Source organism: Schistocerca serialis, chromosome 12 (assembly GCF_023864345.2).
Source record: "Schistocerca serialis cubense isolate TAMUIC-IGC-003099 chromosome 12, iqSchSeri2.2, whole genome shotgun sequence".
In the NCBI taxonomy this organism is placed as follows: Eukaryota; Metazoa; Arthropoda; class Insecta; order Orthoptera; family Acrididae; genus Schistocerca; species Schistocerca serialis.
The window spans coordinates 40,016,930-40,037,998 of record NC_064649.1 but is presented as its reverse complement, the minus strand read 5'-3'; the positions used below and the strand labels follow the sequence as shown (position 1 = coordinate 40,037,998).

The following is a 21,069-nucleotide window of genomic DNA, read 5'->3' as shown; positions in this document are numbered from 1 at the left end:
AACAAAATTAGTAAGGACCCTGTAACTACCAGTATTGTCACAGGACAAAACCACAAAATAAAATGGTTATTGTATATAAAAACAAAGATGAGGTGACTTACCGAACAAAAGCGCTGGCAGGTCGATAGACACACAAACAAACACAAACATACACATGAAATTCAAGCTTTCGCAACAAACTGTTGCCTCATCAGGAAAGAGGGAAGGAGAGGTTACAAGGATGGTTTCCGGGGGTAACCATTGATGCCACTTCCTTATACACAAATATTCCGCACGTACAGGGCCTCGCTGCGATGGAGCATTTCCTTTCATGCCGATCACCTGCCACCCTACCTAAAACCTCTTTCCTCATCACATTAGCCAGCTTCATCCTGACCCACAACTTCTTCACTTTTGAAGGCCAGACATACCAACAATTAAAGGGAACAGCCATGGGTACCAGGATGGTCCCCTCGTACGCCAACCTATTCATGGGTCGCTTAGAGGAAGCCTTCTTGGTTACCCAGGCCTGCCAACCCAAAGTTTGGTACAGATTTATTGATGACATCTTCATGATCTGGACTCACAGTGAAGAAGAACTCCAGAATTTCCTCTCCAACCTCAACTCTTTTGGTTCCATCAGATTCACCTGGTCCTACTCCAAATCCCATGCCACTTTCCTAGACGTTGACCTCCACCTGTCCAATGGCCAGCTTCACACGTCCGTCCACATAAAACCCACCAACAAGCAACAGTACCTCCATTATGACAGCTGCCACCCATTCCACATCAAACGGTCCCTTCCCTACAGCCTAGGTCTTCGTGGCAAACGAATCTGCTCCAGTCCGGAATCCCTGAACCATTACACCAACAACCTGACAACAGCTTTCGCATCCCGCAACTACCCTCCCGACCTGGTACAGAAGCAAATAACCAGAGCCACTTCCTCATCCCCTCAAACCCAGAATCCTCCCCACAGAAGAACCACAAAAGTGCCCCCCCACTTGTGACAGGATACTTTCCGGGACTGGACCAGACTCTGAATGTGGCTCTCCAGCAGGGATACGACTTCCTCAAATCCTGCCCTGAAATGAGATCCATACTTCATGAAATCCTCCCAACTCCACCAAGAGTGTCTTTCCGCCGTCCACCTAACCTTCGTAACCTGTTAGTTCATCCCTATGAAATCCCCAAACCACCTCCCTACCCTCTGGCTCCTATCCTTGTAACCGCCCCCAGTGTAAAAACTGTCCCATGCACCCTCCCACCACCACCTACTCCAGTCCTGTAACCCGGAAGGTGTACACGATCAAAGGCAGAGTCACATGTGAAAGCACCCACGTGATTTACCAACTGACCTGCTTACACTGTGACGCATTCTATGTGGGAATGACCAGCAACAAACTGTCCATTCGCATGAATGGACACAGGCAGACAGTGTTTGTTGGTAATGAGGATCACCCTGTGGCTAAACATGCCTTGGTGCACGGCCAGCACATCTTGGCACAGTGTTACACCGTCCGGGTTATCTGAATACTTCCCACCAACACCAACCTATCCGAACTCCGGAGATGGGAACTTGCTCTTCAATATATCCTCTCTTCCCGTTACCCACCAGGCCTCAATCTCCGCTAATTTCAAGTTGCCGCCACTCATACCTCACCTGTCATTCAACATCATCTTTGCCTCTGCACTTCCGCCTCGACTGACTTCTCTGCCCAAACTCTTTGTCTTTAAATATGTCTGCTTGTGTCTGTATATGTGTGGATGGATATGTGTGTGTGTGTGTGAGAGCGCGCGCGCGCGCGAGCGAGTGTGTGCCCGTCCTTTTTTCCCCCCTAGGGTGGGTCTTTCCGCTCCCGGGATTGGGGTGGCCCCTTGCCCTCTCCCTTAAAACCCACTTCCTTTCGTCTTTCCCTCTCCTTCCCTCTTTCCTGATGAGGCAACAGTTTGTTGCGAAAGCTTGAATTTTGTGTGTATGTTTGTGTTTGTTTGTGTCTGTCGACCTGCCAGCACTTTCATTTGGTAAGTCACATCATCTTTGTTTTTAGAGATATATATATATATATATATATATATATATATATATATATATATATATATAGATATAGAGAGAGAGAGAGAGAGAGAGAGAGAGAGAGAGAGAGAGAGAGAGAGAGAGAGAGACAAGCTTGTGTCTGTATGTGTGGATGGATATGTGCGTGTGTGCGAGTGTATACCTGTCCTTTTTTCCCCCTAAGGTAAGTCTTTCCGCTCCCGGGATTGGAATGACTCCTTACCCTCTCCCTTAAAACCCACTTCCTTTCGTCTTCCCCTCTCCTTCCCTCTTTCCTGATGAGGCAACAGTTTGTTGCGAAAGCTTGAATTTTGTGTGTATGTTTGTGTTTGTTTGTGTGTCTATCGACCTGCCAGCGCTTTTGTTCGGTAAGTCACCTCATCTTTGTTTTTATATACAATTTTTCCCACGTGGAATGTTTCCTTCCATTATATAAATAAAATGGTTATATATATATATAGTGCTGGCAGGTCGATAGACACACAAACAAACACAAACATACACATGAAATTCAAGCTTTCGCAACAAACTGTTGCCTCATCAGGAAAGAGGGAAGGAGAGGTTACAAGGATGGTTTCCGGGGGTAACCATTGATGCCACTTCCTTATACACAAATATTCCGCACGTACAGGGCCTCGCTGCGATGGAGCATTTCCTTTCATGCCGATCACCTGCCACCCTACCTAAAACCTCTTTCCTCATCACATTAGCCAGCTTCATCCTGACCCACAACTTCTTCACTTTTGAAGGCCAGACATACCAACAATTAAAGGGAACAGCCATGGGTACCAGGATGGTCCCCTCGTACGCCAACCTATTCATGGGTCGCTTAGAGGAAGCCTTCTTGGTTACCCAGGCCTGCCAACCCAAAGTTTGGTACAGATTTATTGATGACATCTTCATGATCTGGACTCACAGTGAAGAAGAACTCCAGAATTTCCTCTCCAACCTCAACTCCTTTGGTTCCATCAGATTCACCTGGTCCTACTCCAAATCCCATGCCACTTTCCTAGACGTTGACCTCCACCTGTCCAATGGCCAGCTTCACACGTCCGTCCACATAAAACCCACCAACAAGCAACAGTACCTCCATTATGACAGCTGCCACCCATTCCACATCAAACGGTCCCTTCCCTACAGCCTAGGTCTTCGTGGCAAACGAATCTGCTCCAGTCCGGAATCCCTGAACCATTACACCAACAACCTGACAACAGCTTTCGCATCCCGCAACTACCCTCCCGACCTGGTACAGAAGCAAATAACCAGAGCCACTTCCTCATCCCCTCAAACCCAGAATCCTCCCCACAGAAGAACCACAAAAGTGCCTCCCCACTTGTGACAGGATACTTTCCGGGACTGGACCAGACTCTGAATGTGGCTCTCCAGCAGGGATACGACTTCCTCAAATCCTGCCCTGAAATGAGATCCATACTTCATGAAATCCTCCCCACTCCACCAAGAGTGTCTTTCCGCCGTCCACCTGACCTTCGTAACCTGTTAGTTCATCCCTATGAAATCCCCAAACCACCTTCCCTACCCTCTGGCTCCTATCCTTGTAACCGCCCCCAGTGTAAAAACTGTCCCATGCACCCTCCCACCACCACCTACTCCAGTCCTGTAACCCGGAAGGTGTACACGATCAAAGGCAGAGCCACATGTGAAAGCACCCACGTGATTTACCAACTGACCTGCCTACACTGTGACGCATTCTATGTGGGAATGACCAGCAACAAACTGCCCATTCGCATGAATGGACACAGGCAGACAGTGTTTGTTGGTAATGAGGATCACCCTGTGGCTAAACATGCCTTGGTGCACGGCCAGCACATCTTGGCACAGTGTTACACCGTCCGGGTTATCTGAATACTTCCCACCAACACCAACCTATCCGAACTCCGGAGATGGGAACTTGCTCTTCAATATATCCTCTCTTCCTGTTACCCACCAGGCCTCAATCTCCGCTAATTTCAAGTTGCCGCCACTCATACCTCACCTGTCATTCAACATCATCTTTGCCTCTGCACTTCCGCCTCGACTGACTTCTCTGCCCAAACTCTTTGTCTTTAAATATGTCTGCTTGTGTCTGTATATGTGTGGATGGATATGTGTGTGGATGGATATGTGTGTGGATGGATATGTGTGTGTGCGAGCGCGCGCGAGTGTGTGCCCGTCCTTTTTTCCCCCCTAGGGTGGGTCTTTCCGCTCCCGGGATTGGGGTGGCTCCTTGCCCTCTCCCTTGAAGCCCACTTCCTTTCGTCTTTCCCTCTCCTTCCCTTTTTCCTGATGGGGCGGCAGTTTGTTGAGAGGGCTTGAATTTTGTGTGTATGTATGTGTCTGTTTGTGTTTCTATCGACCTGCCAGCGCTTTCGTGTGGTAGGTCACATCCAGCGCTTTCGTGTGGTAGGTCACATCATCTTTGTTTTTTTTTTTTTTATTATATATATATATATATATATATATATATATATATATATATATATATATATATATATATATATATATATATATATATATATATATATATATTTCAAGTTGCCGCCACTCATACCTCACCTGTCATTCAACATCATCTTTGCCTCTGAAATATATATATATATATATATATATATATATATATATATATATATAGACAAGCTTGTGTCTGTATGTGTGGATGGATATGTGCGTGTGTGCGAGTGTATACCTGTCCTTTTTTCCCCCTAAGGTAAGTCTTTCCGCTCCCGGGATTGGAATGACTTACCCTCTCCCTTAAAACCCACTTCCTTTCATCTTCCCCTCTCCTTCCCTCTTTCCTGATGAGGCAACAGTTTGTTGCGAAAGCTTGAATTTTGTGTGTATGTTTGTGTGTCTATCGACCTGCCAGCGCTTTCGTTCGGTAAGTCACCTCATCTTTGTTTTTTTATATATATATATATTTTAAAGATGTGATAGAAAAGCACTGTACATGTATAACAGTTACCATTTGATGATGGGCTTGTAAGCCAAAAGGCGGTTACCAAAATAAATTACTGCAGAACAACCATATTTATCATTTATTAGTATCGAGTAGTTCTACCATGAATTGATAGAATAATCCATTAACATGCCAAACAGTAGAACAAACTGAACAGCATCCAATGATGATGATGATGATTAGTGTTTTAGGGCGCACAACAGCGAGGTTATCAGCGCCCGTTCCCAGAAGTTCAATTCAGAGCCGAATTGTGAGAGAATTGGTATTGTTCAAATTGCAAGAGTGGACACAGCACACCAAAACAGGGAGATAAAACTAAAAATAAAATAGCAGTACAAACAGGGAAAAATAAGTAACGGTGGCTGAGTGACCACTTACAAATAATGGGTGACCAAACCACTGGACAGCACATTAAGACTGCAATCCCAATATTTTGGGAAGAAGGCCAGACATCACACAAAAACGTAAAACTCTAGCGACACTTGTCTCATTATTAGTTAAAAGAGAGGGCAGGTCTGGTGGGAAACTGAAATCTTCCCTCAAACCCGCATATAAAACACACTCAGTTAATATATGCCGTATCGACAACTGTGTCCCACATGTCTGTCACGTTGGTGGCTCCTCACGACATAACAGAAAACCATGTGTCAAAGGACAATGTCCTATTCTAAGCCGTGTAAGGGCTACTTCCTCAGCGCGTCGTTGTCGGAAGGAGGTGAGCCACGGTCGGACAGAATCCTTCACCACTCTCAACTTATTATCCCTCACGTCCAGCCACTGAGCCTCCCACCAACGCATGACCTTCCGAGTCACGAAAGACTTAATGGCCTGCAGGGGGACGGAACAGCGGGCAGGAGGTGGGATGGAGCAAGCCTCCTTGGCAGCCGCATCTGCAAGTTCATTTCCAGGAATCCCTATGTGCCCTGGAACCCAGCAGAAAATCACATCCTTACCCTGCTGTTGCAAGAGCAGGAGTGCGTCCTGCATCTCTTGCACCATCCGATCTGCTGGGTACATCTGTTCAAGAGCGTGTAGAGCACTTTGGGAATCGGAGCAGATGAGGGATTTCGTGCCACGATGTCGGCCTGAACAGCATCCAACTGTGATTGCAAAAAGTGGCAGGAAAAAGCACAGTACTTTTGTGTACGAGACAGCTGCGTGAAGTTTAATGAAGAATTCTGCATAACTGTTATTCATTTTTTATTGATTCAACGGATAGTTACATGACTGGCACGAGGTGTGTCAGGACAAATGTTATGTTAAATATTTTGTGCAGTTCAGAACAAGTTAATGCATATAGCATTATACAATATTATATTGATGGAGTATCCAAACTTCATTGTATTCATTTTATCATTCCAAAAATCGTTCATTAACAATCCTGAAATTAAGTAAAAGCCTCCATAGCATGAGAATAGCAGATCATCCTCCATAGCATGAGAACAGAAATAATGATCATCTCATAAAGAAGGACAACCATTTCGTAAAGTTTGACTAAATATTAAGAAAATCATGTTACCTCAAACATTATTTTGCAATATTTAGTGTTCCCAGATGCAGCAATTGACATCATGCTGTTAGATTTTGTTGCAGACAGCTTTCAGTGGAAACATTCAGTTCACTCATTTGTTCATCCGTCCATCCATCCATCCAACCTCCTCCTCCAAAATTATGAAATAATTTTGCAGTGAACACACAGTGCGTAGTGGGGCAATCACTCAGTTGTAGAAATAATTCAAAAGCAAAGATCGCTTAAGCACTACCTGTTTCAACACACTAAATGTGCCATCATCGGATCTGTGAAGATATAACACGACAGGTTTGAGGGAGAGCTTACATGAGTTACACTATATGCATTACCATTAGTAAAGTACCACATACCTGAGTGTAGCTTAACATTTATAAACCATTTGGATATAACGATACATAGGGCAGACCAGCTGATATAAAATCATTGTCACAAAAAATAAAAAACAACTGCTCTCATGGTCATTCTTTTCCATCAGATATGTAAAACTGAAGTCACAAGATAAAACTATTTGGTACATGACCGCTACTCGACTAACAACGGTTGGCATCACACTGCCCTATTCTGCACCGGTTTACCTGCTGTGATTCTAGTGGTTCACAACCGGCCACTAGATGTGGTACTGTACTAAAAGTAATGTATATAGTGTAACTCGTGTAAGCCCTCGCTCAAACCTGTCATGTTATATCTTCACACATCAGATGATGGCACCTTTAGTGTGTTGAAACCAGTTATCCAGTAAACAGTATTTAAGTGATCTTGGCTTTTGAATTATTTATATTATGGAATAAAATGTGGATAGCTTGGAAATGTGTGGAGGGCATCTGAATGCTGCCTAGAAAAACTTCTGCAGTGTAGTCTAAACAGCCTTGGCAATATGTGGGCTCCAGAACAATCAATAGTAGGATTAAGACATAGCAGAGACTACTGTCAACAACAAAAAGATGGGATTTAGACAGTGCTACTCTACAGCAGATGAAATTTCTTAGTAAAAAAATGACTATAACTGAAGGGAATTCAACCTGGAAATTCGCATTGCCTAGTTTTCAAAAGGCATTTCACAGCCTTAACAGCGACCAGATGATCTATTAAAAGCAATCAGAAGCCTATATCAAAACACTACAGAGTTTACAGACACAGGGAAGCAACTAACGACACCAGTAAAAACCTAGGAGTGACACAAGGTTGCCACCTCTCCCCAACATTTTTTAGTACCTATGTGGACGAGGTCAGGAGATCACTATAATATGAAAACAAATTTTCCAGTATAATGCTCTACCTGCAGTATAGATCAAGTAGTATTTTATGTGCAGACATGTTGTTACTGTGCAACATGGAGAACATAATTTACAAAGGAGACTATACACCTTAAGAAGTATAGCAGAACAACATGGACTCTCCACGTGTATCAAAAGTAATGGCATTTCTAGGGAAAAAACATAAGATCCAAAATTGTGATAAGTGGCAAAATACTGGAGCAGGTATACACCTTTAATTATCTAGGATGGGAAATATCCCAACAATAGATTGCAACATACAAACAAAGCTTTGCAAATTTAAATATGTATGCTTAACAATTCATAGAAGTCTGAAATACAAAATCAAAAAGGAAACTAAACTCACACTTTATAAAACAATGTTGGTACCAATAGTATCGTATGAAGATTATGTGTGGGTACTCTCAAAGAAACACAGAAGGAAAATTATGTCAACTGGGATGAAATATCTCAAGACTTTCAAAGGCTGCACATTGATGGACAAAATACGAAACACCGAAATAAGACAAGAGCTACAGATTTTCAATTTGGAAACCAAAATTAAAAATGTAAAGACAAATTGTGTAAGTTAAGACTGACTGCTAGAATCACCATAAACTATGAACCCGGAGGACAGCTAAGTGTTTGGCATCCAAGAACAAGATGGTTTCCGGAACAGGCTGTGCAGCCTACTCGACAAAGTGGTGAAGAAGAAGAAGAAGAAGAAGAAGAAGAAGAAGAAGATCATCATCATGATAAATACCAAGCCCTATTTATAGTGCATTATTATCTGTCATACTGGTTTACAATGCACATTGCTACTTTCCAGGTGGCTAGCAGAACTTTTCATTCCCCGAATCTAAATGCACAAGTAACAACTATAAAGAATAGCTAAAAGAAGTGAAATCCCCATTCACTCATGTACACATGTCAGCTAGGGATACCACTTGCAAATACAGCATCCATCAAGTACTGCATGTTTGTAAGTCACCAGTATACGGGACTACCATTAACCTTGGGATGCAAATGTTTCTGCAGTGCAGTTTACATAAATCTGATGCCTGAGACTCCATTTTAGCAAAGCAGCACATATCTTGCAATGACGAATTGTCAAATGCCATTAGAATCTTCCGAATGGTGTACGGTAGTGGTTATGAGCGAATCTGGCTAACTAACTGAGTAAGTTAAGTTTCTCAACAGTGAACCCCTTCCACTTCTATTCGACATAACAGTACAAGATGATGAGCACATCAGAGGTCCGCCAGAGGAAACAGGGGGCAGTAATTTGACCAGAATATAACCTCAGATCACAGAAGAAACAGACTGACTGTTCGCTTACTACAGCGAGTGACCCTCGTCACAGAATGGACATGAGGCAGTGATAGTGTCCTACCCTTACTTGTGGCATCAACTGCTAGACACTCTTGGCAACCTCAACCAAACTCGAGCAGCACCAAGTCACTTTCTACAGGTTGGCATCTGAAGTACAGCTGCTTGTGACAGAATCATTGCTAGCGAATCAAGTCACAGTGCCGAATGCATCAACTGTGGAAGAACAGGTGGACAAGTCCTGAACTAAAATTGTTCAGATTCCCCATTAAAGATGAAGAAAGGATACAAAAGTGTATTTTGAACTCAGCCGAGTTACAAGTAAAATTGATAAAGATCCCTAAAGCACTCAATCTGTTCAAGTTTTGTCGATTTGAGTTGGGTGTAATGCAGGAACTGTGTTTCCTCCATGGGAACCACATGTATTTTTAAATGAAATCGCTACTGTTACTTGACCAAGTTTTTGTTATTTATTTATTTATCGTGATTTTGGTAGTAGAGCCAGTTTTGAATGTAAGGTGAAAACTGAAACCAAGACAACATTGACAACAAAATGCAAGACACAATGTGATAACATTTGATAAATACATTTTAAGGAGGATTACAAGACTCTGGTGGTGAAATAAATAAATATGTAAAATCTCATAGTCAAATTGCAGCAATCATTATACTTAAAAAGTATATTTGACTGTGATCCCCTACCAAAGAAAAAACATGATGATATGATGTCACCTCCATTTTCTAACATCTGGTGTATACTAGAGCGGACGGAAATGAATATGAGTAACGAGTTCACAGCCTCATTTACAGGAAAGCAAACAAAATTTAATGAACAATCCCAAACAATTTGCCAGTGATCACTATCATTCATCTGTATCTGTGAACAAGTATTTACACTGGAAGAAACAGAAAAGAACACAAAGGAAAGAGCAATAGTGTACCAACTCTACACGTGAGACACCTTCAGCCACATGCAGCTGCAGGCAAAAATTACAGTATCAGCTGCGACATCTACTGCCCAAGGAAAAACTCTGTGTGTGTGTGTGTGTGTGTGTGTGTGTGTGTGTGTGTGTGTGTGTGTGTGTGTGAGGGGGGGGGGGGGGGGGGGCGGGAGCGGGGTGTAGTCTGGGAGGAAATTATGGATTTGAACATGAAAATTTATTAAAGACAATAATGTGAAAAACCACATGAAATTGGCAGCCTTAAGAAAAAAAAAAAAAAAAAAAAGTGATTTCTTCAAAATATCATGAAATTTGGCATTTTCCCATATAAATATTATAAATCTGAAGACATAACTTACCAACGTCCATAAATGATAGTTCTTGAATGTTGAAATGCTCTGTAACGCCGAATTTGGCCATAAAATAAAAAGATATTTTCCTATTCCTATGGATTTCTTATGTTCTTGTGATTTTGAATGTAGCACTATTCAGAATTTTATGTTTCTCTCAGTAATAAAAAGGCTTCACCAAGACAGGAGGCACTTAATTGTGTATTGCCCATCGGAAAGGATTTGAATGAAACAGAAAGGAATCAAAGACTGCATAGTGCAGACATTTAGGCAGATATGCCAGGGTTTCTTTAACTCTAGAACAGTCGGGCTGGGTCAGTGAGACTCACTAGCTTTGTTTCACTGGATTTATATTCTTATACTTGCTGGTTTGACTCTAGCACTCTGCTAGCTTCCTGAAATATCCAAGAGAAAACTTTCATATCGTGAATGAGGTTTTGCTTTGTTTAGTCAATCTTCGGCAGTCTTTTAAAAAGCTCGCAGGTCTGTCAGACCCATCCCGACCATTTATATTTCTAATTTCTACCAAGCGATCCCATTTTATTTTGGTGCAGGCTTCTCATTGAGTTACTTTCTGAACCATTTATTATGTCCTAAAATCAAATTATCATTGCCAATAGTTTAAAATGTAAAACGGCAAGAGAAAACTGGTCATAAAGTGAAAATTACAAATTTACATGACGATGACAGTGAAGTACACTGTTCTGATGCAGACCGACACTCTGAAATAAACAATGATCATGACAGTAATAGTGAAACAAGTGGTTGTGAGGAGGAAGATGTTCAGCCTTCTGCCAGCACCAGTGCACCTGCTGCAATTAATTCAAGTACAACTCTTGTAACTGACTCAGGTACGGCACCTATGCGCTTTTATGAAGAAGGAACAGAGCAGCTAAATGGAGAAAAACTTGTTTCCCACTAAGTGTTCAAACAAGATGTCACAACATAGCTACCATGCATTTGCCTGGAAGTATTCGAGCTGTAATGGATGTACATTCACTATTAGAACCATGATAGTTATTTTTTAGGAATTCATTGAATGGTTTAGTTCTTGAATAAGCCAATATCTACACTGATTCAGTTCAAAACAAATATACAAGTGACCCAAATATGGCTAGGCCTACAAGTTTTGATTAACTGAAGGCATATTTTGGCCTACTTTACTTAGCTAGAACACTGCATGACAATAAAAGTACTTTTGAAAACTTCTGGAATACAGATAGGACCAGAATAGAAATCTTTCTAGTAACCATATCATTGAAAAGGTTCAGAGTTTTGACTTGTTTTATCAGGATTGACAACATCCATACAAGGGAAGAAAGAAAAGCACAAGATAATCTTGCTGCCATAAGATCCATTCTAGATATGTTTGTCTTCAACTGCAATGCATATTTTTCTCCGTCAGAAAACATTACTTTGGACGAAATGCTCGTTCCATACAGAGGCAGTTGCAGGTTCAGGATGTATCTCCCTGATAAACCTGCCAAGTATGGGATTAAGGTTTTCATCATGGCCCATTCTAAAATGTACTATGTAAAACGCTGGAAAGTCCATGCAGATGCAGAACATCAAGGACTGTACAAAGTCAGTAATAAGGCAGATGATGATGTTTTGCATCTTGTAGACTCAGTAAAAGTGTCTGTAAGAAATCTGACACTAGATAGTTGGTTTACTTCTTACCCACCCATCAGAAAAGTACTGCAAGTAAAGAATATTACTGTTGTTGGAGTGTTAAAAAAATGTGCCTTAAAACTATGTTTGGCTTTCAGGAAGACATCACATCACTGTACATGTACAAAAGCAAAACAAATCAGAACCGCGTATTTCATCAATGCATCATCATGATGAAACTGACTGTCACAGCTGAGGGGGGAGAGGCACCGGGTATAATAATGTATTACAACAAAACCAATGATGGCATAGATGTCACTGATGCTGTGTGTAGTAAATATACTGTTGCTAGCATGACAAGACTGTGGCTTCTGTGTCTCTCTTCTTGGTTGTTGAACACTGCAGCTCTCAATGGCCACATTGTATTCAAAACTAAAAAAAAAATGTTTCAGTTAGAAGAGACAATACCAGAGAAGGGCCGGCCGAAGTGGCCACGCGGTTCTGGCGCTGCAGTCTGGAACCGCGAGACCGCTACGGTCGCAGGTTCGAATCCTGCCTCGGGCATGGATGTGTGTGATGTCCGTAGGTTAGTTAGGTTTAACTAGTTCTAAGTTCTAGGGGACTAATGACCTCACCAGTTGAGTCCCATAGTGCTCAGAGCCATTTGAACCATTTGAACCACAGAAGGAAAGTTGCTACTCACCATATAGCGGAGATGTTGAGTCATGATAGGCACAATAAAAAGATTCACACAATCATAGCTTTCGGCTATTAAGGCCCTTGTCAGCAGTACACACACACACACACACACACACACACACACACACACACACACACACACACACACACAAATGCACACAAATGCAACTTGCACATACATCTGCAGCCTCTGAGAGCTGAAACTACACTGCAAACGACAGGACCAGTGCATGATGGTGGCAACCGGGGGGGGAGGGGGGGGGTCGTATGGTGGGAGTGGTGGACAGTGAAGTGTCGCTGTTTAGACAGAGGGCAGGAGAAAAGCTTTGGAGGGGGGAGGGGGTAAGTAACGGAAAGGAGAGAAATTAAAATAAATTAAAAGACTGGGTGTGGCGGTGAAATGACGGTTGTGTAGTGCTAAAATGGGAACAGGGACGGGGCTGGAAGTGTGAGGACAGTGACTAACGAAGGTTGAGGCCAGGAGGGTTACGGGAATGTAGATGTATTGCAGTGAAAGTTCCCTGCCTGCGCAATTCAGAAAAGCTGGTGTTGGTGGGAAAGATCCATATGGCACAGTCTGTGAAGCAGTCATTGAGATGAAGAAGTTAGAAGAGAATACCTCAGAACCCTACGAAAGACTCTCATAACACCATGTTTGACAGTAGGTGGAATCCAGACATACCTCCTGCGCAAAATTCTCAGGTTTGCCTGTAACCTTTCCGGCATCCAAGAACAAAGACTAGTTGAAGATCCACAACCAAGAAAAAGTGGAAAATGCCAAAAATGCAAGAACAGCAGAACTAAAACCTTTCACAAAGTTTGCAAGATGTGGTTATGCTAGCATATGCTGAAATGGTTTGTGGTGATTGTTTTGAGAAATAATGATTTTTGAGGACGATATCTCACAAACTATTCATTATATTCATAACTTCTATTTATATTGACTTGTAAATACTAGATTTCATCTATCAGTCGTCATTTTTAAATTTTATTGCCAGATCTAGATTTCAGTTAGGAACTAGCCATTCTCAATGCTAAGAATACAAGAGGTACATAGTTAGGTGCTGTCACAAAAAAGTTGCAATTAATGGCTCAACTCATCTGGTTTGTATATTACATACAATTATCATTTTTTCAATGCATGTAATGCCTGTTGGTTGGGCTTCGTCCACAGTTCATTGAATACTACTGTTTGCGGAAGGCGGGCTGTATGGAGAACACATTCGTTGGTTAGATGGCGCCATCTATATGTGAACTACGTATAAACCTCAAGGGAAGTAAACCACTTCAAATTTAATTACATAAAATGAAACATAAGTAAAATTCTTACATTGTCGTCCGACTTATTTCACATTTATCATCAAGTAATAAAATTTCCATCTTCACTCCATGTGAGTCTGTTGTTATTATCGAAACATTTAAATTGTGTCAGGTGGACAAAACTTTTTTATTTTTTTTAAATTTAAAAACACTAGAAGACAAGCGCTGTATGCACCTATTAGTTGATATGGCTTAAATATATTTATTTTTATATTATATCTCCCTTTATTAAAACATAATAAGTATATTGGTCATCATATTTACTTAATAGTTCATAGATGGGCCAAACATCAGTCAGATGCATGGTTATTACAATTTGGCTGTTCCGCTATAGATATAGAGGATGCTAACTTCTTTCTCCCTTAAAGCCGATTTTCCTTGTAAATGCAAAACAACCAATACATTGAATTGCTGTTAATAATACTGTTTATGCATCTGACCTAACATATCATGGAAGAAGTTGATACATAAGTGTGAGAAAGGCAGGTTCCTCCACCTCCTGGAAGAGCTCGAGATCTTCTGCCATCACAAAAATACCAGCAGCAACCTGATTAATGATAAGGTTGTTGTGAAAAATGCATGGTTCTGGGAGTTTGAGGACTTGTTGCTGGGAACCGGTGCAGGGTTTGACCCAGGGGGAACGAGATAACACCTGCCGTCTTGCCAATATGTAGCAACCATTTGCATTATACTATACAAATATGATGAGTATAATTCTGAACCAACAGAACTTCTTCCATGATATGTTAGGTCAGATGCATAAACAGTATTATTAACAGCAATTCAATATATTGGTTGTTTTGCATTTACAAGGAAAATTGGCTTTAAGGGAGAAAGAGGCTAGCACCCTCTATATCTATAGCGGAATAGCCAAATTGTAATAACCATGCATCTGACTGATGTTTGGCGCCATCTATGAACTATTTAGTAAATATGATGAACAATATACTTATTATGTTTTAATAAAGGGAGATATAATATAAAAATAAATATATTTAAGCCATATCAACTAATAAGAGTTTACAGCACATCTTCTAGTGTTTTTAATTTAAAAAAAAAAAAATGTTTTTACCCACATGACGTAATTTAAATGTTTAATAATAATAACTGACTCACAAGGAGTGAAGATGGAAATTTTATTACTTGATGATAAATATGAAACAAGTCGGACGACAATGTAAGAATTTTACTTATGTTTCATTTTATGTAATTAAATTTGAAGTGGTTTACTTCCTTTGAGGTTTACACGTAGTTCACATCGATGGCGCCCTGTAACCAACCGATGTGTTCTCCATACAGCCCGCCTTCCGCAAACAGTAGTATTCAATGAACTGTAGACGAAGTCCAACCAACAGGCATTACATGCGTTGATAAAAATGATAGAGGTATGTAATATACAAACCAGATGAGTTAAGCCAATAATTGCAACTTTTTTGTGACATCATCTAACTATGTACCTCTTGTATTCTTAGCATTGAGAATGGCTAGCTGAAATCTATTATTTACAAGTCAGTATAACAGTCGCTGTGTGCAACAGCCTTCTGAATGGAAGGTAACCTGATTGTTCTATTTATATAATGAAAAGTCAATATTTTTGCTTCTTAGTTTTACAACTAACTCTCATTCACATTAGTTATCAATAATATTTACTTGTATTTCCAGATTGCTTACCTTTAAATCTACAAAGAGATATGTTTCTGTTTTCTTTTTTACAGTTATCGCATAATTCAGAAAACATTTAGTACTACCTGAACAGTTTATCACTTGTTGCAAGTGTGTTGTTTACTGGGTCCCACACAGACCCTGCCAACCGTTCTTGAAACTGTTTTTCGACCGACCATTCTAAGGTTAATTTGTGCAGCTCATAAAATATTTACAATGTCAAATTGGTATTAATTTCTAAACTTTTTAAAGGATGCCATGATACTAACTTATGGTGAATGTCAACAAATGTACGAAGAGCAGCACAGCTTACCTCATAAACTCGTGAATAGTGCCAGCATGCAAGCGATCATAGACATTGCCTGGTGAGGAAATGCGACTTGCACAGCAGAGGCATTCACTGCCTGCACTTCTCCACTAAAGAACATCACTGGTGATAAGCATTATGCCCTATCAATAGGGGGTACTGTAACATTGTCTTAACAGTTGGCCACTGGAAGTGCCAGATTCCACACACAACTGAAACTGAAGCCATTAGTGTTGTCAAGTCAGTCCTTCACGAGGTGGATTTCAAAGGCTTCTTCAGTGATCGAATCCCAAAAAGATGACACGTGTGCTAGAATTTAGACATTGTCTCAGACAATAGTGTACCATATGAATGCAATATGCAGCAGCAGTAGTAGTCAACCCTCAAAGCCATCAACAGACCACCTAAGTTGGTGTATACTAATGTTTATAAGTCAAGGTAATCACCAATGATGACCCCACAGGCAGTGAATATTTCTGCTGTTCAAATGGTATTACTTCAGCTGATAGTGTCTACTATCATACGCACAATGGAGTGGGTCCACAGGTTTATAAGGCAGACAGGAGGGCCACACCATTATTCTAATGACTCTGAAGATAGCAACATATTCTGCAGCCCATATCTAAGAAGGGAAGGATGGTTTATGGCTTTTTAGGAAAATACGTATTTACCACTTCAAACATGCAGGAAGAAAGATTACTGGAACTACTTACCAACACTGCCACCCACATAGTTGTCAATGGCATTTGATATCTCAGCACGCTTCACACCTTTCTTGAACTTCATGCCAATAACTCGTGGGTGCTGTCGCAGCCACCTGCAACAGAGTACATATCAGAAACTTGTAAAGCAAAGTAAAAATCATTTAAGTCTGCTACAAGAGGGCAAACTGCAGTTGGTTGTATACCAAACAATATGGGGTATCATTTCACATTATTCTTGCAAATGACCCTGTAAAAAGAACATACGAAAGCAGGAAACTGACTTTACAGTATTTATTTTTCTCTACCTCAGTAATTAATCAGCGAGGAATATTCAAGTATAATTTTCTATCATCCTCAAGGTCAATACAAGACAAAGCACAGGTAAGAAGGAAGACTACTGTGTAACATCCCGTCAACGATGATGTCCGAGATGGAGTAACAGATCGAATAGTGTGTGTGTGTGTGTGTGTGTGTGTGTGTGTGTGTGTGTGTGTGTGTGTGTGTGTGGGGGGGGGGGGGGATCAACCGTGTCTTTTTTCACAGGAACCATCCCAGCATTTGCCTTCTGCAATTTAGGGGAACCACAGAAAACTTACATCTCTATGGTCAGATGAGAACATGAAATTCTGGCCTCCCAAAAGTTTGTCCACTACTGGGCCACTTCACTCAGTCATGAGTGCTGGCTACTTTGGGCAAGGGTGAAGAAGGAAGCGATAGACGGTATGATATGATTCTGACATTGGCCTGCAGTGGTTTAGGGACAGCAGATATTAGAAATCATGAAGCTGAAAAGTCCATAATTCACTATAACAAGAAATGAAATGTTCACAGTGGATATACTATTTTATTTTGACAATTTACAAAAGCTAATGGGAACCCTCAAATTATTTTCCACACATCCTTATTTATCCAATTTTAAGATGAGAGTTTTCTTCCAAATTTGTCACTTGGGAAGTACAGGGTCGTCTTATACTCGCAGATTGAACTATTTCTGCTGAGGTTAACATTCTAATGTTGGTTAATAGAGTGTACAGTGGTCATCTTACATTTACAGATGAAGTTTTGGTTATTGAGGTCACGTGCAGATTTATTTTGAAGAATTCACCAAGGACGAACTGGGCAAACAATACTAGGACTCTAACAGGCTGAAAATTTCCTGATACACTGAAATGTTTCATACAGTATCGACACTGCTCAAACAAATATGAGAAATTAGATTCGTGCAGGGGTAGTGCACAGGATGCACAAAAAACTGAACTAGCCACTACAATAATCTATTACTCTGCTTCAAATTTGACAATTCTGTGAAACACAGGAGGAAATATCAATAAATTCTATCATCTTACAAACTGTTGTCATATGTGAATAGGTTTGCAACAGAAGATCTCATACTTTTATGGACACCACGTAAAACTATTTATGCTGCTTTTTAAGTAAAAGTAACAATCAAAAGCAAAAATATTACTCTTCAAAAAACATCATTTAATTCTGATCCCAGATCACTATTTTATCTGATTGCAAGAGACTGTAATGTATTACTAAGTGGATCGGAAATGAGAAATTTTGTCACTGTTAATGTTTAGAATACCGGGTTAAAACATTACCACCTTTTAATTAGTTTGAGAACATTATGGTGCATACAAACAAAACACAAAGGCAAATTAATCCAGAATGAAATGTCTGTCAAACAAAATAAATACTGTTAAACTGACTAATTGTTGTCAGAACAATACACTACAGCAGCAAGGCCTGTTATGGAGATAGTATCAACAGACATCAATAGATCGTGAGAGCAAAAATTTGGGAATCGTGATTGCGACCTTTTATTTATGTACTTGTTTCTGTTGTTGCATATGACTTGCATACTAGAAAATATAGCAGTCTATGTCTCACAGTTGCTCAAGCACAGCACTATGAAAGGAGTTGGAGGGAGGACAGTGGTACCAACTTGGCTGAGAACTAGATGAGTGTGGAGAAGTGAGCAATGAGGAGGCAGTAATTACGTCACGTTGCCAACCATGGGAATCTATATTGCGTACCTTGGATTCTTAGGAACATCTATACATTAAAAATGCAGTTTGCCTGAATCCATTTGTAGTCTGAATAAAACCAACTTCAAAATTGGACAACTACTCAGCAATAGTATTCATTTCTGCACCAGATGGTAAAAGTCTACATGGGGTCAGTGGCGGACTTAGGCGTTTTGTGCTGCAATGTTGTCAATGGTTGCTGTGACATATAACAGGAACAAAAAGGGGTGTGTCAGTTACTAGTTCTACACAGCCAATGAGAGAGTGGCAGGCAGACAATATGTTTGGAAGCAAGTGACACTGTTAACATTCTCATGTCAGTACAGAAACAACATCTGATATGTACATGGATAAAAACAGCAGAGTTTCTCAGGCCCCATGGTAACCACAACCTCAGGAATCATAACATTCGGAAGAAACAGTCAAATATTTGTAACAACAAAGATATAAATTTCACAGCTGTGCTATTAGGATGACGATGATTAAAAAGAGTGACGCTACAGATGACAGTGTTAGTAGGCAAAAAAAACAGTCCTCAAAATAATGTAAACTATTTCTTATCATTTATTTCTCCCTGTATTATCAAAATGCAGACAATCAATAAATGGCATGAATTTAGAATCAGTATAATGTCAACTTATTAGGCAGACACTTCATATCAATAAAACAGTTGTAATTTTGATTTGTCAGAACTTTTTTTTTTTTTTTCTCTCAAGAAGATTCTTGAAGAAAAGGGGGTCTTGCAATCAGGCAATCTTGTTCTTATACTCAGGTAAATACGATACTTCTCAAGTATAATCAACTTATAAGAGAGGTGTAATTAATATTTCAACCAAGTATTATATGTCTTTCAATCAATTAATTAACTGAGAAAGACTCTTGTCTATTCCAAGATTCCTTTATTGAATAAAAGGAGTTGTAACTGTTTTCGTTGTCCAATAGCATCTTCAAAAACTTCATCGATCAGCATCTTGAAGCTGATTACTTTTATAGCATAGCAATCTTAATTGTACCTTTCTGTGCCTGACTTTTACATCTGAGATCACGTTTTTATTCTTAACGTTTTATTTAGGAACACAGATATATCATACTGTGATTTGGTGTTAGCAACACATTTTATAAGTGTGTCAGTGTAACGTGAATTTGTAGTCTGTACGTCCATTAACTTTAAACAATTGACTGGAGAACTGATGATGTATAACACATCTTAGCCTCACATTTCTGCGCAACGAATACTTTATTTCTAAGTGTGTATCACAGATTATTATTCTGTGTTCTATTAATGAATGACATCACAAAAATTTAGCTAAGAGTGACTTTATCGTCAGGCAAATGACCAATTACATGCCATGCAAATGGTGCCAAAATGCAAATTGTATGTCTTTACAAATAACTACTGTATGTACCCAAATCTAATCCAAACTTACTTTCCAGTTTTCTAGATATAAAAGAAACACCTGCCTGCAGCTTAGAATCGAGCGCAAAGCACAAAAGTTTTGAAAAATGGTGCTAGGGGCCAACTAACTTTTGCTGTCAAATATAATTAGGGCTACACAATAAAGTAGAACATGAATTTACAGTGAGAAATGAAGCACGGCACTGACATCTGGCGCTGATGCTTAAATTTTCTAGGACTATAAATTCTATATAGACAGGCTTTGTGGTTTTAAATGTTCGAAAGACTTCATTAAATCTGCAATGTAACCTCACTTAAGCTTACAACTCAAACCTAACTACTATAGCTGGATCTTCATCCACCGTATCTTATCTGTATCTCGTGTTAGAATGACCCAACTGTGATTCAATTTTGAAGTGCAGCCTACAACTTTTTTTCTACTGACTCAATGAAATGTACACGCATGCGCGTGCACGCCCCCGTCTCCACACACACACACACACACACACACACACACACACACACTTTTGGACGCAGAAGTATAGGGTATGGCACTTAAATCTGGACAAATGAAACTTTTTTTTTAAAAAAAGCAAATTTATTAAAACAAAATACAAATGAAAATGAAAATCATTTTACCTACAAGTAGTGGTATCTTTCAAGAATAACATTACTCAATGAAAACCCCTTCAGCCGCAATGACCAGTGTGTAGAGATGCAACATTAGGGTGCCTCACCTTATTGGTAGCTTTTTTGACTACGCTCCAAACGTATTAGCCAAGGGATTCAAATCCGGGCTATTCGGGGGGCCAGAACTTCTTTGACCACAACATGTCAACGTAATCCAAGAGCCAGTTTTGGACTAAACGGCTTGTATGAGTCCTTGTCTGCCATCTGATGTATTGTTTGCTCACTTTTAATACTGATACCAGTTTCCTCCTCTGAAAT

The 21,069-nt window shown here is 40.3% G+C and overlaps 1 protein-coding gene across 6 annotated transcripts in view; it reads right to left on the bottom strand.

Moving 5' to 3' along the window:
* The window catches only part of LOC126428139 (bifunctional purine biosynthesis protein ATIC), a 97,416-nt gene that overhangs the window by 13,983 nt on the left and 62,364 nt on the right, over positions 1–21,069 (bottom strand). For all 6 annotated transcript variants that reach the window (XM_050090046.1, XM_050090047.1, XM_050090043.1 and 3 more), the window contains exon 9: positions 16,705–16,808. In XM_050090046.1, coding sequence (XP_049946003.1) covers positions 16,705–16,808 — 104 coding nt within the window. The remainder of the gene's footprint in view (positions 1–16,704; positions 16,809–21,069) is intronic.